This window comes from Oncorhynchus nerka, linkage group LG14 (assembly GCF_034236695.1).
Source record: "Oncorhynchus nerka isolate Pitt River linkage group LG14, Oner_Uvic_2.0, whole genome shotgun sequence".
Taxonomy (NCBI): domain Eukaryota; kingdom Metazoa; phylum Chordata; class Actinopteri; order Salmoniformes; family Salmonidae; genus Oncorhynchus; species Oncorhynchus nerka.
This window is the reverse complement of record NC_088409.1, coordinates 41382745-41407465: the sequence shown is the minus strand read 5'-3', so window position 1 is coordinate 41407465 and position 24721 is coordinate 41382745. Positions and strand designations below refer to the sequence as shown.

Genomic DNA, 24721 nt, shown 5'->3' with positions numbered 1-24721 from the left:
CACTCACGAGAATGTGAATTTGGTCTCTCGCTCGATGTGTACTGTACACTGGAGATGATTATGGTCCACACACCTGTATTGATAGTAATACCTATCCAAGTGTAATGGGGTTGAACAGAAACATATTGCCCAATCAAATGGACTTGACTAGATACACATCCTCCTCAGTGTGTATGTGTTTCACCATGGTGGACAGAATGGTGCCAGCATAGGGGTTTGTTGACTGGACCCTGTGGGGATCACTTCAAACAGACCAGACGTGTGCCAGGAGTGAGTGGGCCGCACTGACACGGCCCAGCATGTAGTGCTCTGCACACATGACACTGAGGCAAGCCAAGGTTTTGCTGGGAGTATGGTGTGAAAATATGGCTCAACCAGAAACTTGATACATTGAATACGGCTTGAGGTATATTTAAGCAATAAGGCACAAGGGGGTGTGGTATATGGCCAAAATACAACAGCTAAAGGCTGTTAGGTGCGGCGCAGCGTGCCTGGATACAGCCCTTAGCCGTGGTATATTGTCCATATACCACAAACCCCATAAGTGCCTTATTGCTATTATAAACTGGTTACCAACGTAATTATAGCACTAAAAGTACATGTTTTGTCATACCCGTGGTATACGGTCTGATATACCACGGCTGTCAGCCAATCAGCATTCAGGGCTCGAACCATCCAGCTTATAATTACATATACTGTCGGCCTACCCAGGTAGTGAATAAACAGGGATGAAGATTGCTGCAGTTACCTATAAAGGATATTGATGGTTTTCCCCATGACTAATCATGGCCATGCGTCTTCTCTTCTCACCATGTACAGTAAATCTGAAGCCAATTGCTATTCATTTGGACCATAACACTTCAAATCATATACACGGAAATTCCCAGCAATTTAATTCACATTTGACTGTATGTTTATTAATAGTAAGAAAACTCTTCTGGACATCAGCAGGCAATTACTGGCATGTTCCACTGCATTTCAGTTGGGTTTATCAGGCATGAGTCATAATGCATTTACATTACATTTACATTACATTTAAGTCATTTAGCAGACGCTCTTATCCAGAGCGACTTACAAATTGGTGCATTCACCTTATGACCTCCAGTGGAACAGTAGTGCATCTAAATCTTTTCAGGGGGAGGGGGGGTGAGAGGGATTACTTTATCCTATCCTAGGTATTCCTTAAAGAGGTGGGGTTTCAGGTGTCTCCGGAAGGTGGTGATTGACTCCGCACTGGAGCTGCAGTTTAGCTGAGCTGCTTTAGCTAAACTTCTGATGATTATAGCAAGGCTGCTGATGACTCCAAGCCACTCTCTCTCTCTCTGCAGTATTGTACTGTAACTTGGTGTTGATGAGCTTTTCCATTAAATGTTCTATTATGTTACCTCTTAGTCAGCCTCAATGGCCGCCGCATTTACACAGGCAGGCCAATTCTGATCCATTTTTTTACTATGTTCTGCTAATTTCATTCATACCTTTCGGCTGTAACATTTAGCATGTCTTCTCACCAGAATAGCATAGCTCAAGGGAAGATATGTGATCATGCCAACCGACAGCTGTCCTTCTTAATCCACAGCTGGAAAGGACACTTCCTTTTGCCTTGTTGAAGGCGGTATTTTGAACCGATGTAAGAACAAGTGGGTTTTCAATTGCACATTATTGTTATATTTGGCTCTGAAAAAGATCTGATGTGAAAAGATCAGATGTGATTGGTCAAAAGACCAAATATTAGAAAACACAGAGCCAATGAGAGTTGATAGTGGCTTTGTCATCGGTGGTGACCTGATCTGTTTTGGGTTGTAACTAAGGACACTTCTTATCTTATTAATAAAAGGCATCTATCATCTGAAGTGTCATCATCAGAAAATACCTGTTCTATAATGTGCAGATGGTGCTGTTTGCACCGTATTATGCTTGGGAATTAACAACCTATAGGTCAGGTCCAGTCTATAATCATTGAGGCAAAGGGTGTCCTTTTATGAAGGCGGTCTGCTTCCAAATGTGATTTAGAGTGATGACAGTGTGGCACACACCTACACGGGGTTATTATAGACATCTGTAGTTGGATGAGGTGGCAGAGCGCCAACATGGAGGTGTGAGAGGGAGAGAGGGTGAGAGAGAGAGGGGGGGTGGTGAGAGAGAGAGAGGGTGAGAGAGAGAGAGAGGGGGGGTGAGAGAGAGAGAGGGTGAGAGAGAGAGAGGGTGAGAGAGAGAGGGTGAGAGAGAGAGAGGGGGGTGAGAGAGAGAGAGGGTGAGAGAGAGAGAGAGAGAGAGTGTGTGATTAGAAGTGGAGGTACAGTTGGAGTTAGAAGCTTCCCACAATGAGTTGGGTGCATTCTCCTGACAGAGCTGGTGTAACTGAATCAGTTTTGTAAGCCTCCTTGCTCGCACACACCTTTCAGTTCTGCCCACACATTTTCTATAGGATTGATGTCAGGGCTTTGTGATGGCCACTCCAATACCTTGACTTTGTTATCCTTAGGCCATTTTGCCACAACTTTGGAAGTATGCTTGGGGTCATTGTTCATTTGGAAGACCCATTTGTGACCAAGCTTTAACTTCCTGACAGATTTCTTGAGATGTTGCTTCAATATATCCACATAATTTTCCTACCTCATGATGCCATCTATTTTGTGAAGTGCACCAGTCCCTCTTGCAGCAAAGCACCCCCACAACATGATGCTGCCAACCCCATGCTTCACGGTTGTGATAGTGTTCTTCGGCTTGCAAACCTTCCCCTTTTTCCTCCAAACATAACGATGGTCATTATGGCCAAACAGTTCTATTTTGTTTCATCAGACCAGAGGACATTTCTCCAAAAAGTACGATCTTTGTCCCCATATGCAGTTGCAAACCGTAGTCTGGCTTTTTTTATGGCGGTTTCGGAGCAGTGGCTTCTTTCTTGCTGAGCGGCCTTTCAGGTAATGTCGATATAGGACTTGTTTTACTGTGGATATAGATACTTTTGTTCCTGTTTCCTCCAGCATCTTCACAAGGTCTTTTGCTGTTGTTCTGGGATTGATTTACATTTTTCGCACCAAAGTACGTTCTTCTCGGGTCCCATGGTGTTTATACTTTCGTACTATTGTTTGTACAGATGAATGTGGTACCTTCAGGAGTTTGGAAATTGCTCCCAATGATGAACCAGACTTGTGGAGGTCTACAATATTTTTTTCTGAGGTCTTGGCTGGTTTCTTTTGATTTTCCCATGATGTCAAGCAAAGAGGCACTGAGTTTGAAGGTAGGCCTTGAAATACATACACAGGTACACCTCCAAATGACTCAAATTATGTCAATTAGCCTATCAGAAGCTTCTAAAGCCATGACATAATTTTCTTGAATTTTCCAAGCTGTTTAAAGGCACAGTGAATTTAGTGTATGTAAACCTCTGACCCACTGGAATAGTGATACAGTTACAAGTGAAATAATCTGTCTGTAAACAATTTTGGGGAAAATGACTTGTGTCAATGCACAAAGTAGATGTCCTAACCGACTTGTCAAAACTATAGTTTGTTAACAAGAAATGTATGGAGTGGTTGAAAAACGAGTTTTAATGACTCCAAGTGTATGTAAACGTCCGACTTCAACTGGTATATGCATCCCTAGAGAGATGTAACCTTGACACAATGCTAAAGCCCTGCTGTTTGTAACCTGTCACAAAAACTCTGTTAGATCAACACATCCACGAGGAGCCAATCTCATTCACTCTTCTGTCCTCAAATAATACTTTACTGTAAACTCCATCCAGAGCATTATGGATAATCTTCCTGATTAGCTAGTTCATGTAAGCACCCGCCAGACTACTGTATTGGACAGCCAAACAATACTATATTGTTGAGGCAAACTATACTCTTGTGGAAGTAAATTGAGTTGTCTTACCACATACAGAATCTGTGGGATTTCATCAAACCACAGTTTAGTCAGGAGGATATGATTAGAGTGGGAGAGTAAAGACCTGTCTACACAGTTCACTATCTATCTGTTTGGTGTTTTAGTCCTACTGTCATCCATCTTCTTACTCCCATTACTGGCTGTCTTCTCCCCGGCAACACTGTCTCCCGCTAAACGCTTAGAAAGCCTCCGCTGAATAAAATGTCACTCCTTTATCACGTGCATTTCTCTATTTGGTGGATATATACCCCACATTGTCAAATGGAGATCTGTTTGAAGTGGATCTAAATGACCGATTTATATGCACATTCACCTAGCTTATCCAAGTGTAGCCGAAGGCTAAATTGAAGTGTCCCTATTCAGCACAGTTGTGGGTTTTCTGTGGAAGGGTTTTCTTGCTAGTAGGATATATGACAACAGTTAGCTTTTACTGACAGACTCCCCAAGCCACTCATGCCATTTTGTAATGGGATCTTGACTCTCGTCCTTGGCAGAGTGACTGACAATCTGTGCTCCAGTGAACTGTAAACAGAGGAGTCAGAGAGAGTCGACTGAAACGGAAACATCATATTCCCTCCGAACTCCATTGTTTGAACAGAGGGAGACACTGTGCACAAAGATCGATACAGCTTACTGTACACATTTACACACCGAAAGGTATGTAGGGTCTCATGTACTGTGATTAAACAAACAAGGCTTATATTGAGTTATAGGGCCTACTCCATTGTATCTGTTTTCATTGACTTGTGACTTTTATTGATTGTCTCACACCTTATACTGCATGACATAAAGTTGAGCCGATACTGCATGACATAAATTTGGGCCTATGTCTCTAGTATTCTCTTTTAACATACATCGTTTTTCCAACTCATAAACTTTCTTGGGTGGAATAATAGCCCTGGTAGCATTAGCACTAAACTAGAATCGTTTTAAGCCACGGTGACGTACCCTTCTGGCACAGAACTGTCTGAACTTGTTGTTGTCTTTAACTTCGGCATATATTCCTCCATTACTATTAGCACAATGGTTTTAGGGTGGAAATTGACAGTGTTGTATCACATTTAGCAAATGCTCCTTAGCATTAGCAATGATTTGATTGGAAATTGACCCACACAATTTCAGCTCTTAACTGTTGCCTAGCCCAGTGCTCGAGTCTAAATTTACTAGCTGTATTTTAGCCGTGGTAGTGCCTTTTAAGTTAAGCAAATACAGTAGCTTCAGCCAGAGCAAAAGGCCGTTCCGCTTTAGTGCACTGCTTCAGTTTTAACGTGCTAGCTAGCGTTATCTTAGCTTCAGGGTAGGTTATTTCCTGTTTCTCTCTGCTCTCTTTTATTGTGAGCAAGCTGCTGCTCTGTTCCGGTTTCGTGTGTGGTGTAGAGAGGAGCTCCACTGACCCCCTGGCATCCTCTCAGCTCAATAGAAGGAAATAGGTTTAAATAATTAAGTCTTTCATCACTGGCAAACTACAGCTAGGGTTTTGGTCCGGCTCCCTTTGGACACCTAATTTATTATCAATTTACACTTCATTGAAGATGCCAGGCCCAATAGGAGATGTGCTTTACTTTGGAATAACTCATTACATTGTTATCTTATCGACTTTCTTGCTGTTTATCCCGTATATTAAGCCCTTTGTTGTTGCATATTTCCAAACGGATTTGCTGTCTTGTTGTGGCCAAATGTCCACATCATGACTCACAGATTAGCTCAAGTTTTTTTAGTACTAACAGCCACATACTTGATGCAGCATAACTCTCAAGTAGAGAATGGTTTATTATTCCAGGCTAAAGAGCCTATCTGTACCTACTCATATCTATCAGTAGTGTGGATGGTTAAAGAGAAATCTGATGGTGATGGCTAGCTCATTGCATTTAGTAGTGAGTGGCTCCTGGTGTTGAAGTTGTGACCATGGAGACAAAGGACAGCCAGCCAAACGGCTGGTGTCTCCGAGAGGGATAGAAGATTGACTGAGGCACTGTGTGAAGATCAAGATTTCTGCAGTTTCTAGACCAAGTGCAGAGGTGGGCGGTTTTATGTGCCCTGAAGATCTTGGATTGCTAAGAGATGATACAATATGCTTTTGGTTTTGGAGCAGCTCTTTTACAGAATAGCCTAGCTCAGTGGACCATTACAGTAAAGGTACACCAGGGTCTCTAGAATGGGGTAGGTGAGTAATAGCCCTCTTAAAGTATTAAAGATCAGGAGCAGAGGGTAGACCTTTAGGGAGTAAGGAGTAACTATATTTCAGTAGGTGGGGGAGGTTTAATACAGCTTTTACTCTTCTGTTTTAGTGTCACGTTTTCTTATCCAAACACAGAACTAAATATGTCCTCTGGGAGGGCCTCATTCATCTTCTCTGACGACACATGGAATATGTCCTCTCGGAGGGCCTCATTCATCTTCTCTGACGACACATGGAATATGTCCTCTCGGAGGGCCTCATTCATCTTCTCTGACGACACATGGAATATGTCCTCTGGGAGGGCCTCATTCATCTTCTCTGACGACACATGGAATATGTCCTCTGGGAGGGCCTCATTCATCTTCTCTGACGACACATGGAATATGTCCTCTCGGAGGGCCTCATTCATCTTCTCTGACGACACATGGAATATGTCCTCTCGGAGGGCCTCATTCATCTTCTCTGACGACACATGGAATATGTCCTCTCGGAGGGCCTCATTCATCTTCTCTGACGACACATGGAATATGTCCTCTGGGAGGGCCTCATTCATCTTCTCTGACGACACATGGAATATGTCCTCTGGTTGCTAGATTGAGATGTCTTACCAAAGCAGACAGCTCCCAACAGAGTCATTCTGTGTAAGGATCCTTGTAAACTATGGCCCATTAACCACTAAGGATGTTAAGGCAGGAAACTCCTCCACCAATACAGGCAGGCACAAGGGACAACAGTTTTTATTTGCATGGCGACATATTCTGATACATTGTCTGTCTGTTTCAAATGATATAATTTTCTCTTCTTTGAAAATAATTCATATCAACATGGATTCATTGGATTCCCTCTCAGCCCACATTTCCAATCTCATTGCCAATGAATATACTGTTGTCAAAGTATGCAATGATTCAATGTATTCAATGTTGTTTTCTTAGAGAGGCTGCTGGCATACAAATCAGCATATAGAACTATTCTTGAGCTTCCTCCTCTTTACGCACTAACTCCATGTGTAATGCAACCACAAGGTTGTTCCCTTCCTGGGAAACCTGCTTGTTACAGCAAGCCTCATGTTTTATGCATACTGTATGTCTGCTCTTGTTCACCTGCCAAAGGTCCTACAGGAGGATTTCCATTTCATATTTACCTCCTTATGTTTTTCAAGTACTTCTGCCTTTTGGCTTTACCACAATTCATATTCCCACCTGCACATCAAGCTCCGTTCAGTAGGAATGGAAGATTGTCTCTCTTGTGCTTTCTCTTCCATGAAAGATGCTTGTGGTACAATGGACCCTGGTTTAAATGCAATGGCTTCAGGATTCCCGAGCCATACAGATGTAGGATCTTAATTTGAGCCAGTTTCCTACAGCAGGAAAGTATTCCTACAGCAACAGGAAATGTAAATTATTATGCGGATTATAATTAATTAATGGACTAATTTTTGTAGGGGTTGATACATTTTTTCGTAAGGGCAAATCAAGTCTGAAATTTCAAAGTGGAAATTACAAACTTTAGAAGCTGTTTTAAAACTCAAATACACTACAAGTTTGCATTTCATGCTGTGCAGGAAAATTCTCAGCAACAAAAGAGTGATCAGATTAAGATCCTACATCTGTAGCTAGCAGATAGGGTCTGACTCAGAGGCAGGGATTTCAAGGGCCAGTAGGGGCCATCTCACTCACTGCCATTTATATGGAAATCAGGTTTCTATGTACCACTCTGGTGGCACCTAATGCACACTTTACCGTGTGAAGTGGATGAAGCAAATCCGCATACAATATTCTGGCCTATATTAGCCTAGCAGCGAACAAGGAGAGGACATGATATGTAGAGAATATTAACATGCAATTCAATGCAATCTAAATCATTTATCTTGACATGCAACCATGTTTCAGTATCACAGTATCTGCTAATGGAAGCCTTTGGGACTTATTTTGTACGTAATGTTGCTGCTACCATCTCTTATGACCGAAAAGAGCTTCTGGACATCAGAACAGCGATTATTCACCTCGAATTGGATGAAGAATTTTGTTTTAATGAGTCGGACGGGATATGCTCCAAACATCCAAACAGGCCCTCATCCCCATCCTTCGAAGGAGAGAAAAAAAAGAGATTTTGCGGAAAGAGAACAGGGTGCCTTGTGAGGATCAAGCGACGGGTGGCTAATCTGCCTTTGACATCCGTACTGTTATCCAACGTTCAATCGCTGGAAAATAAATGGGATGAACTGAAAGCACGTATATCCTACCAACGGGACTTCAAAAACTGTAATATCTTATGTTTGACAGAGTCGTGGCTGAACGACGACATGAATAACATACAGCTGGCGGGTTATACACTCATCGGCAGGATAGAACAGCAGCCTCTGGTAAGACATGGGGCGAATTCCTATGTATATTTGTAAACAACAGCTGGTGCACGATATCTAAGGAAGCCTCGAGGTTTTGCTTGCCTGAGGTAGAGTATCTCATAATAAGATGTAGACCACACTATCTACCTAGAGAGTTTTCATCTGTATTTGTCGTAGCTGTCTATATACCACCACAGACCGATGCTGGCTCTAAACTCAATGAGCTGTATACTGCCATAAGAAAACAGGAAAACGCTCATCCAGAGGTGGCTCTCCTAGTGGCTGGATACTTTAATGCAGGGAAACTTAAATCAGTTTGACCTCATTTCTATCAGCATGTTAAATGTGCAACCAGAGGGACCTTTACTCCTTTACCACCTTTACTCCACACACAGAGACACATACAAAGCTCTCCCTCGCCCTCCATTTGGCAAATCTGACCTTCATTTTATCCTCCTGATTTCTGCTTACAAGCAAATATTAAAGCAGGAAGCACCAGTGACTCTGTCTATTGAAAAGTGGTCAGATGAAGCAGATGCTAAACTAAAGGACTGTTTTGCTAGCACAGACTGGAATATGTTTGGGGATTCATCCGATGGTATTGAGGAGTACACCAATTCACTCACTCGCTTCATCAATAAGTTAATCGATGACGACGTCCCCACAGTGACTGTACGTACATACCCCAACCAGAAGCCATGGATTACAGGCAACATTCACACTGAGCTAAAGGGTAGAGCTGCAGCTTTCAAGGAGTGGGACTCTAACCCTGAAGCTTATTAGAAATCACACTATGCTCTCCGACGAACCATCTAACAGGCAAAGCATCAATACAGAACTAAGATTGAATCGTACTACGCAGCCGATGTGAGTAAGACCTTTAAACAGGTCAACATTCACAAGGCCGCAGGGCTAGATGGATTACCAGCATGCGCTGACCAACTGGCAAGTGTCTTCATGATATTTTCAACCTCTCCCTGTCTGAGTCTGTAGTACCAACATGTTGCAAGCAGACCACCATAGTCCCTGTGCCCAAGAACACTACGTTAACCTGTCAAATGACTACCCACCCGTAGCACTCACGTCTGTAGCCATGAAATGCTTTGAAAGGCTGGTCATGGCTCACATCAACAACATTATCCCAGAAACCCTAGACCCACTCCAATTTGCATACCGCACCAACAGATCCACAGATTATGAAATCTCTATTGCTCGGCACACTGCCCTTTCACACCTGGACAAAAGGAACACCTGTATGTGAGAATGCTATTCATTGACCACAGCTCAGAGTTCAACACCATCGTGCTCTCAAAGATCATCACTAAGCTAAGGACCCTGGGACTTAACACCTCCCTCTGCAACTGGATCCTGGACTTCCTGACGGGCCGACCCCTAGGTGGCAAAGGTAGGTAACATCAGCCACGCTGATCCTCCACCCAGCACAGCCAGAACAGGACTGGCCACCCCTCATAGCCTGGTTCCTCTCTAGGTTTCTTCCTAGGTTTTGGCCTTTCTAGGGAGTTTTTCCTAGCCACCGTGCTTCTACACCTGCATTGCTTGCTGTTTGGGGTTTTAGGCTGGGTTTCTGTACAGCACTTTGATAAATCAGCTGATGTAAGAAGGGCTATATAAATAAATTAGATTTTGATTTGATCCTCAACACGGGGGTCCCTCAGGGGTGCGTGCTCAGTCCCCTCCTGTTCTCCCTGTTCACTCATGACTGCACGGCCAGACCCGACTCCAACACCATCATTAAGTTTGCCGATGACACAACAGTGGTAGGCCTGATCACCAACAACGATGAGACAGCCTATAGGGAGGAGGTCAGAGACCTGACCGTGTAGTGCAAGGACAACAACCTCTCCCTCAATATGATTAAGACGAAGGAGATGATTGTGGACTACAGGAAAAGGAAGACCGAGCAGGCCCCTATTCTCATCGACAGGGCTGTAGTGGAGCAGGTTGACAGCTTCAAGTTCCTTGGCGTCTACATCACCAACAAACTAACATGGTCCAAGCACACCAGACAGTCGTGAAGAGGGCACGTCAAAACCCATTCCCCCTCAGATCTTCAAAAGGTTTTACAGCTGCACCATCAAGAGCATCCTGACGGGTTGCATCACTGCCTGGTATGGAAACTGCTCGGCCTCCGACCACAAGGCATTACAGAGGGTAGTGCATACTGCCCAGTACATCACCGCAGCCAAGCGTCCTGCCATCCAGGACCTCTATACCAGGCGGTGTCAGAGGAAGACTCCAGCCACCCTAGTCATAGACTGTCTCTCTGCTACCGCACGGCAAGTGGTACCAGAGCGCCAAGTCTAGGTCCAAGAGGCTTCTAAACAGCTTCTACCCCCAAGCCATAAGACTCCTGAACATCTAATCAAATGGCCGGTACCCCCTGTATATAGCCACGCTATATTGACTTGGTAGAAAAGACAGAGGTCATAGATGACTGATATAGAGGCTGTTGTTTGCGGGGTTCATTTTCAGGCTAAGTAAGTGTTTCTTGGAAACCCAGTCTTCCCAGAAGACCTTTGGGTTCAGTGATCTCTGCCAGTCTGTTGTGTGAGCTGCTCCCCAGCCCCTTCCCTCATCTCCTCCAGTTTCTATCCCATCTGATCTCATGCTACTTAACCAGGACACTTCTAATACAGTACAGGAAGTAGTCCGTTTGGTAAGGCTGTAATAGTAGCCTGTTACACAGTTGACTTGGTAGTTACGTATGTGCCTTTTAGGTACCAGGTACTGAATGACAGCACCAGAGAGTACCCCTTGTCTAACAGGTACTAGCTGAAATAGCACTGTAAAATAGTGTTAACAGATAAAAGGGGGGCCACTAACCAAAGAAGGGTGGGGACTGTTACAGTATTTCAGTGTGTGCATGGTCATTGGGTTCAGCTATGGTCTATGGATCCTCCCTGAGGCCTGTTCTCTTCTCCTGCAGTGTCTCCTCCTCTTCAAAGGGCCAGAGAATCCAATAGCACTAGGCAGCCACAGTGGGCACCAACACCACTCTATCAAGGGATCAGCTTCACACTGTCTCCTACACACCACCATTTCAGATGGGTGTTATTATCAAACTAACAGCATGCAGTCACATTTCGGAGATAATCAAATTAGTATTCACTAAAGAAACATCATATTTTAAGGTTGTATAGTAGTCTGGGCTATATATTGTGCCGGGATTTCAATGAACAGTGTGCACACTTTCTCTCTAAAGATACTGTATAGTAATCTGACAATCTGACTGCATCTGTTTCCTTTGGCTGTATTGCTGTATTCCTCTGTGAGACAAATTAGACGGTCCTGTGTGTGTTAATGGTGACAGAGGTGCAGGGAAAAGAACAGACCACTCAGCTGCCAGATTTAGACTGGCCTTTTTTCTGTCGGCCTTGTTCTCCGGGTCAAGGTTCAACCTGCCTGCTATCTCTGGAGACTCTAGCAGGAGCAGAGAGACTTTGGGAGGTTAAACGGCACAGCCCAGTCAGGTTAGTGTTGCCGATAGGGCCACGAGGAGAGGAATACACAACAGAAAGAACAGAGTGAAGCTGAGAACCAATTATCCTTACCCACAAATAACAGAGAGAGAGAGAGAGAGCCAGGGGAGGGAGAGAGAGAAACAGAGATAGGGAAGGAGTGACAGAGAATGAGCATGAGGAGAGGGTGAGAATGACAAGAGGGAAAGAGATGAAGGATGGAGAAAGGAGAGAGGTGGAAGACAGGGAAGGAGAAGGGTAATAGAGAAAGAGGCTGAGATGAGTGGAGAAAAAGGAAAAAATTGGGAAGGAAATGTGGATAAGGGGCCACACTAACTAGACACACACTAGACACTCACTAGACACACACTAGACACTAACTAGACACACACTAGACACTCGCTAGACACTCACTAGACACATACTAGACCACACTAGACCACACTAGACATACTAAGAAAACATTATTGCCACGCCACATCAGTTCACTGAATTCCACAAGATGATTTTAAAGTGATATCGCTGAAGGACTAAGCTATCTCCCAAAAGAAACTGGTAGTGTTACCTAATTGCCTACTGTAGCTCATCGTATTAATGCATTAATCTGCTAGACATATAGGCTTATATCACCCCATTCTCCAGATTGTCAGACAGGAAGTAATAATGTCTCTTTATAGACTTGCTGGGAACAAATGTAATTGCAGTGCTCCTAACTGGGCTGTCAGTGTAGCAGTATGTTCCCTTGAAGGTTTGATTCAAGCCGAGAGCCATTGGAAATGCCATGCTGTGACCTGTGGATGGGCTGGGAGAGACCTATGAGATAACTGGGGCTCAATCAATGTAGGCCACTGAGTTTGAACAAGAGCTCTTCTGTCGTTTTCTACTTAAAGCTGTCATGTCCACTTATTAAGGACATTACATTGGGTCTGATAAGGTGGGCTGACTGGGTTCAGCCATAGGAATAAGGCCATTTGTTGAGAATCATGAATAAAGGTATTGAGAACCTCCATGTGGTTACTGACTTCACTTGAGTTTGGTTTTCTGTGGCATGTGCAGTACAGGAGGCAGGACAGATCATAATAATGGCTGGAATGGAGTGAATGGAATGGTATCAAACAGGTGTTTGATGTGTCCGATACCATTCCATTTATCCGTTCAAGCCATTACTATGAGCCCATCCTCCCAATTAAGGTGCCACCGGCCAGCTGTCATGTACAGACGCAGGTGTATACTCTTGTGAAAATTGGAACAGTATGGAAACACCATCGTTTGTATTTCTTGATTGGAAGTTGGAGTGAGAATGAGTGAGAACTGTGATGGACAGTTGATGCTGCGTAGTTTCTTTACACTGTTGGAGGTGCCATTCTAACAGAATCCTCTCTTTCATTCCAGGTCTCAATTTGGAGGAAAATATTCTGGCTGTAGCTGATAGAAGAACTGTCCGTGGCGCTGAATTCCAGATCCACAGAGATCCCCAGTTCACACCCATGCTCTTGTGCCACTCCTGATATCTCCCATTCCTAGCAGCAACCAACCTCACCGCCAGAGCCAAGATGGACGACGGCTATGGACGAGACGGACGGCAGGACTTCATCCGCGGCGCCAAAGACATTGCCAAGGTGGTGAAGAAGCAGGCGGGCAAGAAGGTGGGCCGCAGCGTGGACAAAATGGCCGACGAGTACACCAAGCGCTCGTACAAGCGCTTCGAGGAAGAGGACGACGAGGACGACTACCCCGTGCAGCAGAGCCAAGATGGCGACGGCTACTACCGCAACGACAGCCGGGCCAACGACGACGAGGGCGGCCACAGCGACTCCACGGAAGGTCACGACGAAGACGATGAGATCTACGAGGGCGAGTATCAGGGAATCCCCCGGGCAGAGTCCGGAAAAACGGTACCGGTGGACGGGATTGCCCCCCAAGCTCAGATCAGGGACCTGGCCCAGTTCGAGGCAGAGAGGAGGAAGGATCAGGAGGAGTTGGCCCAGCAGTACGAGACCATCCTGCAGGAGTGTGGCCATGGGAAGTTCCAGTGGACGCTGTACTTTGTGCTGGGGCTGGCGCTGATGGCGGACGGTGTGGAGATCTTCGTGGTGGGCTTTGTGCTGCCCAGCGCAGAGAAGGACATGTGTCTGTCAGAGGAAAGCAAGGGCATGTTGGGTAAGATGGTTCTAATGGCCAGCCTGCTGTCGATTATTCTAAATGTATTACACTCTCTCTATTCCGGTTCCCTTATCTGTCTTTCCCTCCTTGTTTATTCGATCTGTAGTCTTCTCACTCTATTTAGTCCTCTCACTCTCTTTTTCCCTCTCACTCTATTTAGTCCTCTCACTCTCTTTTTCCCTCTCACTCTATTTAGTCCTCTCACTCTCTTTTTCCCTCTCACTCTATTTAGTCCTCTCACTCTCTTTTTCCCTCTCACTCTATTTAGTCCTCTCACTCTCTTTTTCCCTCTCACTCTATTTAGTCCTCTCACTCTCTTTTTCCCTCTCACTCTATTTAGTCCTCTCACTCTCTTTTTCCCTCTCACTCTATTTAGTCCTCTCACTCTCTTTTTCCCTCTCACTCTATTTAGTCCTCTCACTCTCTTTTTCCCTCTCACTCTATTTAGTCCTCTCACTCTCTTTTTCCCTCTCACTCTATTTAGCCATCTCACTCTCTTTTTCCCTCTCACTCTATTTAGTCCTCTCACTCTCTTTTTCCCTCTCACTCTATTTAGTCTTCTCACTCTATTTAGCCATCTCACTCTCTTTTTCCCTCTCACTCTATTTAGTCCTCTCACTCTCTTTTTCCCTCTCACTCTATGTAGTCCTCTCACTCTATTTAGCCCTCTCACTCTATTTAGCCCTCTCACTCTATTTAGCCCACTCACTCTTTTTAGCCCTCTCACTCTATTTAGTCCTCTCACTCTATTTAGCCCACTCACTATTTTTAGTCCTCTCACTCTATTTAGTCCTCTCACTCTATTTAGCCCTCTCACTCTATTTAGCCCACTCACTCTTTTTTTTACCTTTCACTCTATTTAGTCTTCTCACTCTATTTAGCCATCTCACTCTCTTTTTCCCTCTCACTCTATTTAGTCCTCTCACTCTCTTTTTCCCTCTCACTCTATGTAGTCCTCTCACTCTATTTAGTCCTCTCACTCTATTTAGCCCTCTCACTCTATTTAGCCCACTCACTCTTTTTAGCCCTCTCACTCTATTTAGTCCTCTCACTCTATTTAGCCCACTCACTATTTTTAGTCCTCTCACTCTATTTAGTCCTCTCACTCTATTTAGCCCTCTCACTCTATTTAGCCCACTCACTCTTTTTTTACCTTTCACTCTATTTAGCCCTCTCACTCTATTTAGCCATCTCACTCTCTTTTTCGCTCTCACTCTCTTTAGCCCTCTCACTCTCTTTTGCCCTCTCACTCTCTTTAGCCTTCTCCCTCTATTTAGACCTCTCGCTCTCTTTAGCCTTCTCCCTCTATTTAGACCTCTCACTCTCTTTAGCCTTCTCCCTCTATTTAGACCTCTCACTCTCTTTAGCCATCTCCCTCTATTTAGACCTCTCACTCTATTTAGCCTTCTCCCTCTATTTAGACCTCTCACTCTCTTTAGCCCTCTCACTCTCTCTTGCCCTCTCACTCCCTTTCCCTCTCACTCTCTTTTGCCCTCTCACTCTCTTTAGCCCTCTCACTCTATTTAGCCCTCTCACTCTCTTTTGCCCTCTCACTCTCTTTAGCCTTCTCCCTCTATTTAGACCTCTCGCTCTCTTTAGCCTTCTCCCTCTATTTAGACCTCTCACTCTCTTTAGCCATCTCCCTCTATTTAGACCTCTCACTCTATTTAGCCCTCTCACTCTCTCTTGCCCTCTCACTCCCTTTCCCTCTCACTCTCTTTTGCCCTCTCACTCTCTTTAGCCCTCTCACTCTATTTAGCCCTCTCACTCTCTTTAGCACTCTCACTCTCTTCTTGCCCTCTCACTCTCTTGAGCCCCTTCACTCTCTTCTTGCCCTCTCACTCTCTTTAGCACTCCCACTCTCTTTAGTTCTCTCACTCTCTTTTGTCCTCTCACTCTATTTAGCCTTCTCACTCTCTCTTGCCCTCTCACTCTCTTGAGCCCCTTCACTCTCTTCTTGCCCTCTCACTCTCTTTAGCCCTCTCACTCTCTTTAGTCCTCTCACTCTCTTTTCCCCTCTCACTCTCTTTAGTCCTCTCGCTCTCTTTTCCCCTCTCACTCTCTTTAGCCCTCTCACTCTCTTTAGTCCTCTCGCTCTCTTTTCCCTTCTCACTCTCTTTAGCCCTCTCACTCTCTTTAGCCCTCTCACTCTCTTTAGTCCTCTCACTCTCTTTTCCCCTCTCACTCTCTTTAGCCCTCTCACTCTCTTTAGTCCTCTCGCTCTTTTTCCCCTCTCACTCTCTTTAGCCCTCTCGCTCTCTTTTCCCCTCTCACTCTCTTTAGCTCTCTCACTCTATTTAGCCCTCTCACTCTCTTTAGCCCTCTCACTCTATTTAGTCCTCTCACTCTATTTAGCCCTCACACTTGATTTAGTCCTCTCACTCTCTTTAGCTCTCTCACTCTATTTAGCCCTCTCACTCTCTTTAGCCCTCTCACTCTATTTTTCCTCTCTCTCTTACTCTCCTCTCACTCTCTTTATCCTCTCCTCTCTCTTTTAGCACTCTCACTCTCTTTAGCCTCTCACTCTCTTTAGTCTCTCACTCTCTTTAGTCCTCTTTATTTAGCTCTTTAGCTCTCACTCTTTTCCCTCTCACTCTCTTTAGCTCTCTCCTCTCTCACTCTCCTTTCTCTTTTAGCCTCTCTCTCACTCTTTAGTCTCTTCTCTTTAGTTCTCTCACTCTCTTTTGTCCTCTCACTCTATTTAGTCCTCTCACTCTATTTAGCCCTCTCCCTCTCTTTAGTCCTCTCGCTCTCTTTTCCCCTCTCACTCCCTTTAGCCCTCTCACTCTCTTTAGTCCTCTCGCTCTCTTTTCCCTTCTCACTCTCTTTAGCCCTCTCACTCTCTTTAGCCCTCTCACTCTCTTTAGTCCTCTCGCTCTCTTTTCCCCTCTCACTCTCTTTAGCCCTCTCACTCTCTTTAGTCCTCTCGCTCTCTTTCCCCTCTCACTCTCTTTAGCCCTCTCGCTCTCTTTTCCCCTCTCACTCTCTTTAGCTCTCTCACTCTATTTAGCCCTCTCACTCTTTTTAGCCCTCTCACTCTATGTAGCCCTCTCACTCTCTTTGGCCCTCTCACTCTCTTTAGCCATCTCACTCTCTATAGTCCTCTCACTCAATTTTCCCTCTCACTCTCTATAGTCCTCTCACTCTATTTAGCCCTCTCACTCTATTTAGCCTTCTCACTCTCTTTAACCTTCTCACTCTCTCTTGCCCTCTCACTCTCTTTAGCCCCTTCACTCTCTTCTTGCCCTCTCACTCTCTTTAACCCTCTCACTCTCTTTAGTTCTCTCACTCTCTTTAGTTCTCTCACTCTCTTTTGTCCTCTCACTTTATTTAGTCATTTCACTCTATTTATTCCTCTCATTCTCTTTAGCCCCTCACAATCTTTAGCCCCTTAACTCTCTTTAGCCCTCTCACTCTCTTTATCAGTTTTTTGACTGCATCTCTCTATTCCCTACAATAGCAAGCTTTGAGTTCACAGAGGAAGCCTATTCAAGGGATTCTTCGGGATTTTGGCAATGAGGCATGCATGCTAGTAGATACCCATAGACTTCCAGTCATTGCACTAATGCTAGTTAGCATTGGTTCAAGAAACTACCTCTATCGCCCTTCATACTGGGCTCCCTAGTGGCGCAGCGGTCTAAGGCACTGCATCTCAGTGCAAGAGTAACTACAGTCCCTGGTTCAATTCCAGGCTGTATCACATCCGGCCGGGATTGGGAGTCCCATAGAGCGGCGCACAATTGGCCCAACGTCGTCCGGGTTTGCCCGGGGTAGGCCGTCATTGTCAATAAGAATTTGTTCTTAACTGCCTTGCCTAGTTAAATAAAGGTACAAAAAAAAGTTTAATACTGGACACCAAGACATAAAAATGGTATCCACAAATTCATCTGGCACTGGGAAAGTACAGTCATGGCCAAAAGTTTTGAATGACACAAATATTGATTTTCACAATGTCTGCTGCCTCAGTTTGTATGAGGGCAATTTGCATATACTCCATAATGTTATGAAGAGTGATCAGATGAATTGCAATTAATTGCAAAGTCCCTCTTTGCCAAGCAAAGTAACTGAATCCCCCCAAAACATGTCCACTGCATTTCAGCCCTACCACAAAAGGACCAGCTGACATCATGTCAGTGATTCTCTCGTTAACACAGGTGTGAGTGTTGATGAGGACAAGGCTGGAGATCACTCTGTCATGCTGATTGAGTTCATGGTTACCTGCAAGGAAACACGTGCCGTCATCATTGCTTTGCACAAAAAGGGCTTCTCAGGCAAGGATATTGCTGCTAGTAAGATTGCACCTAAATCAACCATTTATCGGATCATCAAGAACTTCAAGGAGAGAGGTTCAATTGTTGTGAAGAAGGCTACAGGATACCCAAGAAGGTCCAGCAAGTGCCAGGACCGTCTCCTGAAGTTGATTCAGCTGCGGGATCGGGGCACCACCAGTACAGAGCTTGCTCAGGAATGGCAGCAGGCAGGTGTGAGTGCATCTGCACGCACAGTGAGGCAAAGACTTTTGGAGGATGGCCTGGTGTCAAGAACGGCAGCAAAGAAGCCACTTCTCTCAGGGACAGACTGATATTCTGCAAAAGGTACAGGGATTGGACTGCTGAGGACTGGCTTAAAGTAATTTTCTCTGATGAATCCCCTTTCCGATTGTTTGGGTCATCCAGAAAAAAGCTTGTCCGGAGAAGACAAGGTGAGCGCTACCATCAGTCCTGTGTCATGCCAACAGTAAAGCACCCTGAGACCATTCATGTGTGGGGTTGCTTCTCAGCCAAGGGAGTGGGCTCACTCACAATTTTGCATAAGAACACAGCCATGAATAAAGAATGGTACCAACAGATCCTCAGAGAGCAACTTCTCCCAACCATCCAGTTTGGTGATGAACAATGCCTTTTCCAGCATGATGGAGCACCTTGCCATAAGGAAAAAGTGATAACTAAGTGGCTCGGGGAACAAAACATCGATATTTTGGGTCCATGGCCAGGAAAATCCCCAGACCTTAATCTCATTGAGAATTTGTGGTCAATCCTCAAGAGGCGGGTGGACAAACAAAACCCCACAAATTCTGACAAACACCAAGCATTGATTATGCAAGAATGGGCTGCCATCAGTCAGGATGTGGCCCAGAAGTTAATTGACAGCATGCCAGGGCGGATTGCAGAGGTCTTGAAAAGAAGGGTCAACACTGCAAATATTGACTCTTTGCATCAACTTCATGTAACTGTCAATTAAAGCCTTTGACACTTGTAATTATGCATTGTAATTATAATTCAGTGTTCCATCTGACAAAAATATCGAAAGACACTGAAGCAAACTTTGTGGAATGTAATATTTGTGTCATTCTCAAAACTTTTGGCCACGACTGTAGATAAAGAGTCTCATTGCCAAAATCCACAAGTATCCCTTTAATATAAAATGTTCCCCATACTCTTATTATTTTAACACACTTTATTTGGGTTTACAGTATCTCAAGGCATTTAGGATTCACTGTCCATGTAACTACTGAACGCCCCCTTTAATTCTCAAACCGTCTCTGAAATCCAAGCCAAATCCTATACATGCTTTGGTTCAGGTGTTTTGTAGCATAATATACTGCACGCTGGAGACCATAGCATAGGCTCATTAAGATAATGGTGTGTCCTGTGCGAAGTTACTCATGTGACCATTTCCCTTCCTGGTGAGGGACAATGTCCAGTCAGATTCCATGCCTAACACGCCATCTCTCTTTGGCCATTCAGCAAGGACACAATGAACGAGGGCTATGGTCATAACACATTCAACCCATTCTCCGTTTTACTGGCATGCTGTGTTGTGCATGTTTTTATCGATTCATTTTGTTTGTCTTGTTGCTTTTTGTTTGATGTGGGGAGTGAGGTCAGCGTATTGAATGGGGTGTTAAAAGGGGTATCATGTTTTTTATAGCGCAGCAGGATTGAGAATGGATTCAAAACAATCTCTCTCCATCACCATTACGTTCTCCTCTCTTGTTGTTCGGCCAAAAGTCATACTGGTCCATATTGATTATTTTGTCAATGGCAGTTTTCATATTTAGATTTATTCAGTGTCTGATCATCCACATCACACTGACATAGAGATGACTCATTTGACATCCAGTCATGCATGTGTGGGTTGTTTTCTAGTCTACAAACGGTATGTGTGCATGCTTTTGTATGTAATGGATGTGTAAGTATGGACTCCCAGCAGTGACACTCTCCCACATGTGCTCTGGCAGGCGTATATGCTTGTCTTTTGTGTCTGTGTGAACGGCATGTGTGTGGACTCTCTCTTTCTCTCGATCTCTCTCTCTCTCTCTCTCTCTGTCTCTTTGTCCCTCACTGGGTCTCTGTACGTGCTGTGTTGGGGGAGCCGGTATGGAAACAAGGCCCTTGGTCTCTCCCCTGTTACACAACATGCCTGACTTGGGCTGAAGTGCGTCTTTCATGTATGCCACTGTGCCTCCCATGGGTCCTAGTGTCCTCGCTGTTCCCTCCTCCCTGCCTGCCATTATATTACCCTGCCTGCCATTGTATTAGTAGGCAGAATAGACCGCTGTTAGTGTTGTCAGAGAGCCAGTCTCTTCAACCTGATGCACTCTGGCGGAACCACACAGTGTGTGTGCGTGTGTGCGCGCGTGTGTGTGCATGCGTGCGTGTGTGTGTGCGTTTATGCGTTCGTGCGTGTGTGTGTGTGTGTGCGTGCGTGCGTGCGTGCGTGTGTGTGTGTGTGCATGCGTGCCTGTGTATGTGTGTGTGTGATAATGACCATAATATATTCACACCTGCTGCACCCATCCAGCAGCAGTAAGATCCACATTAGTCAAAGAGGTGAATTTGGAAATTGTGACACTGTGCTTGGAACATAATTTTTTTTTCATGAAAGATAGAAAGGTACATAGCTACAGATGCATCGTTACATTTCTCTGTACAGAACGCAAATGGAGAATCTTTGGTTGCCATTTTACGGTAGTACTGTCTGCCGCTCAGCAAGAGATTTCTGGGGAACTGCTGGAGATGTAGCTTTAAGATTTCACTGTCAGACAGATTTAACACAGTTGAGCAGATACACTTCATTTCTACTGCCACCAATATCAAGACTCATTGTGTCTTGTTGACAGTGTGGTTATATTCAAACCGTTAGTCGTGGTGCTTTTTCTCTTTACCGTGGTTATGTTTTCAAGGTGGATGTTAACATAGCCATAACCTTGGCAAAATTCCCACTGTCCCCTTTGGTCTTGTGCTTGTTTCTTGTTTTCAGATAGCTTGTTTTCAGATAGCTTGTTTTCAGATAGCTCGGCTGGTAGCCCTGAGGGTAGAGAGAACCTTTCTCTCCCGGTGTCTCCTTGGCCTTTAGATTAACTTGGCACAAACTGCTTAGTATATCAACGGAAGGGTGGGGGAGATGGAAGGAGGGAGAGATGGAAGGAGGGAGAGAGGGAAGGAGGGAGAGATGGAAGGAGGGAGAGAGGGATGATTAAAAAAGGGCTGGACCGTGACCGCAGAGCAGAGCTGTGTCTGTTTTACTCAGCAAAGCAAGGAGGAACACAGTTAGCATTTAAGGGACTGTGAAGGCAGTGTGTTAGTATAATAACAATGGAAGATGTACGGCTTTTTAGCAAAGGTAGAGTCATGTTAGCATTTAGTGATGTATGATGGATGTAGTAGGGTATTAGAAAACGATCTTAGCATTGGTAGTATTATATTAGCATTTAGGATATTTTGTGAGTGAACAGAATGTCCTATGTTTAGTGTTTTTAGCAAAGGCGCAACATCATCATTTTAACAATGTACAGCAAAGTAGGACATTTTTTAGCTTTTGCAAGGAAACATTAACACCATGATAGATTTACTGCTTTTTTACGAGGGGACAGAATTTGTGAGAGCAGTAGCATTTTGACTGTAATGGTGATGGTCAACTAAATCAACTGGCACAATGCTCTCTACTCTATGAAGGATCCTCTGCCCCTGGCTCACTCAAAAAAAGCCCTGTGCGCTCTCACAGAAAGGGGAAAATGGCTATTAATAGCGCCCCCTTAACCCCGCTTCGAACGCACGCGCACACGCACACACACACACACACACACACACACACACACACACACACACACACACACACACACACACACACACACACTCCTCCATAGCCCTGAAGCCTCAGTGAGCTCTGTCACCGCACTGCAGCTCACAGATTGTGTGGACTCCCTCCTCTCATCACTCTCTCTCTTCTCCTCCTCTCCCCTCCCCTCCCCTCCCCACATCCTATATTCTCTTTTGAATCATGTGGAGCTCAGCTGTCTGGAAGGCTCCTCCTACTCCTCCTCTCTCTCTCTCTCTCTCTCTATTTCTCTCTCTCTCTCTCCTCTTTCTCTCTCTCTCTCTCTCTCTCTCTCTCTCTCTCTTTCTCTCTCTCTCTCTCTCTCTCTCTCTCTCTCTCTCTCTCTCTCTCTTTCTCTGTCTCTCTCTCTCTCTCTCTCTCTCTCTCTCTCTCTCTCTCTCTCTTTCTCTCTCTCTCTCTCTCTCTCTCTCTCTCTCTCTCTCTCTCTCTCTCTCTATCTATCTAACTGCCTCCCCTCTGAATCTCCGCTACTGTTTCCATGGGCCTCTTGGGTACAGTAAACAGATTCAACTTTGGTTAGCAACAGCACTCAGGGTTGGCAGAATTATAACAGACCACCATTGGATGCAAGCCGGCACGACATAATTAATATCGTAATAAACTCACTCAATTACGCTTGAATGAAAAATAAACATCAGCGATGTTTATGAGTACTACAGTAGGCTACTGTAAGGCTCATCATGGGATCCGTAGCCAATATGCCAGAATTTGTAAAATGCCTAATATGAAATATGGAAGGGGTATCATGGCAGAATTCACAAGCCATTTGTGAATACCTCCTCAACTATAGCATTTTGTTTGTGAGTGTGGATGTTTTATACAGTTGCCATCAGGAACCATTTTTTAAAAATTGCAAATAATTTATTTTGTCAGATCTTCTATTTCAGACCTTGGATTGGCGTTTTAATATTCTCCCACTGTATTACTAATAAAAGGCCTGTAGATGTATATTTCAGGCCATGTCAGACTGACTCAATTCACCAGGAACAATCTCTCACAACATTAAAAGATAAAGCATTTATCACACCCTATGTGATTTCCTCTGTGGCTGGGCTATTGCATTCCGGCCAGTCCCTGGGATGTGCTGCTGACTGTGGCTGCAATAGCCTTGGTGGCGAACTTAACAACAGAAATACAGATATAGAGATTGAGGTTGCGTCCCTAATGGCACCCTATTCCGTATTTAGTGCACTACTTTTGACCAGAGCCCTATGGGCCGTGGTCAAAATAAGTGCATTATACAGGAAGTAGGGTACCATTGGGGCGGCAGGGTAGCCTAGTGGTTAGAGCGTTGGACTAGTAACCGAAAGGTTGCAAGTTCGAATCCCCGAGCTGACAAGGTACAAATCTGTCGTTCTGCCCCTGAACAGGCAGTTAACCCACTAGGCCGTCATTGAAAATAAGAATTTGTTCTTAACTGACTTGCCTAGTAAATTAAAGGTAAAATTAAAAAATTAAAATTTGGGAAGCACAGAGTGATACAGTGAGTGCTAGGGTAGATTGAGGATCAGCACCACGGACAGCTCCCCCAGCTCTGCTCCCCCTTATAGGCCAGGGAAGAGAGGGAGAGAGGCACAGCCACACAGGCCACACTGGCTGCCACTGCTACTGCATTGCAGCGATGGCTTTCAAGCTATCACCATCACCAGCTCCCTCCTGCCGCTCAGGCCTATTGTTAAGGCAGGGGACACACGACGGCGTTGACAGCTGCTGCACACACAGAGGTAGAGGTCTCGTACACACCTCCTAGCAAGAGGAAGAAAGTCCCCTTCAGACAGTGTAGGCTTTGTACAAGACACACATGCGTACACACAGAAAATCACCTTAAGTGTAATTTCGGCACTGCAATAATTGCTACCACACACACACACACACACACACACAGCTGAAAGGAAAGGCAGTGGGACACACAACCTCACCCAGGTCTCTGACTCACCAATAACACAGTGCTTCTGTACTTTTAGACTTGGTACCATGAAAGTGCTATTTGAACGTTAGCTAACACTGACCCTGCATTCACCTGAGCTCCAACACTAAATTAGCTTTCTAGCCTTAGTGATGGATTAGCACAGCTGATATTACAGATCCCTTGAACCCATTGTGGGCTTGTTGACTTATCGGTGTGAATGGGCCCATAGTGTGTTATTATCTGCCAGGCCAACACTGACTGCGCCACTTCGCAACATTAGGGCTGTGCTACTGTTCTATTTGGTGCATTCACTGTGATAGCCATTGTGTGGTGAACAACTGAGAATTCTGGCACAAAATGGCTGCCATCCATCATCCTCATACAATGTTCAGCTTTGAGACATAGCGAGAATGCTATATATCTTAAAATCATTATGACTACAGAAATAATTTCTCATTGACATGGTAAGTCCAATAGCCGTTAAAACATGATCAAGAGATTTTTATTCTCTTCATCCAAATTAGTTACATTAGAATCAATCCACTTCATTATCAAGCAGCTAAAAAGCTCTCCGCACCACACAGAGGAAATATTCAAACACAGACATCCCAACGCCAGACAGCCAGAGAGAACAG

General features: G+C 44.7%; 1 protein-coding gene across 1 annotated transcript in view; it reads left to right on the top strand.

Annotated features, from left to right (window-relative positions):
- Positions 1 to 24721, top strand: part of LOC115142237 (synaptic vesicle glycoprotein 2A-like) — a 48674-nt gene that overhangs the window by 8074 nt on the left and 15879 nt on the right. Inside the window, exon 2 of the mRNA XM_065000077.1 lies at positions 13286 to 14053. Coding sequence (XP_064856149.1) covers positions 13447 to 14053 — 607 coding nt within the window. The 5' untranslated portion in view covers positions 13286 to 13446. The remainder of the gene's footprint in view (positions 1 to 13285; positions 14054 to 24721) is intronic.